The sequence below is a fragment of the Littorina saxatilis genome, linkage group LG3, assembly GCF_037325665.1.
Source record: "Littorina saxatilis isolate snail1 linkage group LG3, US_GU_Lsax_2.0, whole genome shotgun sequence".
In the NCBI taxonomy this organism is placed as follows: Eukaryota; Metazoa; Mollusca; class Gastropoda; order Littorinimorpha; family Littorinidae; genus Littorina; species Littorina saxatilis.
The window spans coordinates 12,027,255-12,029,754 of NC_090247.1; the positions used below are offsets into that span (position 1 = coordinate 12,027,255).

A 2,500-nucleotide genomic window follows, 5' to 3' on the forward strand; every position below is an offset into this window, starting at 1 on the left:
CTTCTTCTTCTTCTTGTCGATCACTCAGATGGAAACTCCGGTTCTCCGCGCAAATGTTGCCGTGCGCTGTAGGTCGTCCAGACTGCCATAGAGCTTCCCTTGCACCGTGGTCGCCTCCGCCCAGATCTGGCTCCTGAGGCCATCGTGTAGTGTCCCCCTATACAATTATCTGAATGCCTTCCTTAATTCAGCACGAAGTTGACTTTGCAAAGACTTCATGAAGTCTTCATTTCTACCAACAATTCAGTGCCACAGCTTTGTGTAGCAAGCAACGTGAAACAGACTTTGTGAAGTCTTCATTTCTACCAACAATTCAGTGCCACAGCTTTGTGTAGCAAGCAACGTGAAACAGACTTTGTGAAGTCTTCATTTCTACCAACAATTCAGTGCCACAGCTTTGTGTAGCAAGCAACGTGAAACAGACTTTGTGAAGTCTTCATTTCTACCAACAATTCAGTGCCACAGCTTTGTGTAGCAAGCAACGTGAAAAAGACTTCATGAAGTCTTCATTTCTACCAACAATTCAGTGCCACAGCTTTGTGTAGCAAGCAACGTGAAACAGACTTTGTGAAGTCTTCATTTCTACCAACAATTCAGTGCCACAGCTTTGTGTAGCAAGCAACGTGAAAAAGACTTTGTGAAGTCTTCATTTCTACCAAAAATTCAGTGCCACAGCTTTGTGTAGCAAGCAACGTGAAAAAGACTTTGTGAAGTCTTCATTTCTACCAACAATTCAGTGCCACAGCTTTGTGTAGCAAGCAACGTGAACAAGACTTTGTGAAGTCTTCATTTCTACCAACAATTCAGTGCCACAGCTTTGTGTAGCAAGCAACGTGAACAAGACTTTGTGAAGTCTTCATTTCTACCAACAATTCAGTGCCACAGCTTTGTGTAGCAAGCAACGTGAAACAGACTTTGTGAAGTCTTCATTTCTACCAACAATTCAGTGCCACAGCTTTGTGTAGCAAGCAACGTGAAAAAGACTTTGTGAAGTCTTCATTTCTACCAAAAATTCAGTGCCACAGCTTTGTGTAGCAAGCAACGTGAAACAGACTTTGTGAAGTCTTCATTTCTACCAACAATTCAGTGCCACAGCTTTGTGTAGCAAGCAACGTGAAACAGACTTTGTGAAGTCTTCATTTCTACCAACAATTCAGTGCCACAGCTTTGTGTAGCAAGCAACGTGAAACAGACTTTGTGAAGTCTTCATTTCTACCAACAATTCAGTGCCACAGCTTTGTGTAGCAAGCAACGTGAAACAGACTTTGTGAAGTCTTCATTTCTACCAACAATTCAGTGCCACAGCTTTGTGTAGCAAGCAACGTGAAACAGACTTTGTGAAGTCTTCATTTCTACCAACAATTCAGTGCCACAGCTTTGTGTAGCAAGCAACGTGAAACAGACTTTGTGAAGTCTTCATTTCTACCAACAATTCAGTGCCACAGCTTTGTGTAGCAAGCAACGTGAAACAGACTTTGTGAAGTCTTCATTTCTACCAACAATTCAGTGCCACAGCTTTGTGTAGCAAGCAACGTGAAACAGACTTTGTGAAGTCTTCATTTCTACCAACAATTCAGTGCCACAGCTTTGTGTAGCAAGCAACGTGAAACAGACTTTGTGAAGTCTTCATTTCTACCAACAATTCAGTGCCACAGCTTTGTGTAGCAAGCAACGTGAAACAGACTTTGTGAAGTCTTCATTTCTACCAACAATTCAGTGCCACAGCTTTGTGTAGCAAGCAACGTGAAACAGACTTTGTGAAGTCAACTTCTCTCAATTAATATCAGGCTTTTTTCTTCTTCTTCAGCGTTCCAGACATTCTGGTGACGTGTGAGCTCGTTTTGCCCATTTGGGTTCCCCTAACTATACTCTGAGAGCATAGTCAGCTTCACTCCGCTTTCGTTGGGTAGGCATGCTGGGTATTTTTGTGTTTCCATAACCCACCAAACTCCGACATAGATTACAGGATCTTTTTCGTGCGCACTTGGTCTAGTGCTTGCGTGTACACACGAAGGGGGTTAAGTCACTAGCAGGTCTGCACATAAGTTGACCTGGGAGATCGGAAAAATCTCCACTCTTAACCCACCAGGCGGCAGCGACCAGGATTCAAACTCACGACCTCCCGATTAGGAGGCCGACGTCTTACCACTGCGCCACTTCGCCCGTCTAGGCTTTTTTCAAGGAACAACACTGAGAGGAATATGTTGTTGAGACTCCGGACTAACTAAGTGTACCTATGGCAAGTGTGTATAGTGTTGTGAAGTATTTTTCCTGCCTGCTGTGCAAAAGGATCACCTACCTGACCGTGAATAATGGTGAGAAACTCTGCCATGTAGCCAGGACAGGACAGCAAGAAATGGAAATGGTTAAAAATCAGCTGTGGATCCCTGAAACAAATAAGTTACCCATGACAATTTATTGACATAACATTTGATTTATTTCACACACAGTTCAAATCCAAACAAGCTTGCATAAAGAAGACCCCGATAGCCCCATCCAC

At 43.3% G+C, this 2,500-nt stretch overlaps 1 protein-coding gene across 1 annotated transcript in view; it reads right to left on the reverse strand.

Annotated features, from left to right (window-relative positions):
• Positions 1-2,500, reverse strand: part of LOC138961635 (E3 ubiquitin-protein ligase HACE1-like) — a 34,410-nt gene that overhangs the window by 17,816 nt on the left and 14,094 nt on the right. Inside the window, exon 15 of the mRNA XM_070333307.1 lies at positions 2,300-2,387. Coding sequence (XP_070189408.1) covers positions 2,300-2,387 — 88 coding nt within the window. The remainder of the gene's footprint in view (positions 1-2,299; positions 2,388-2,500) is intronic.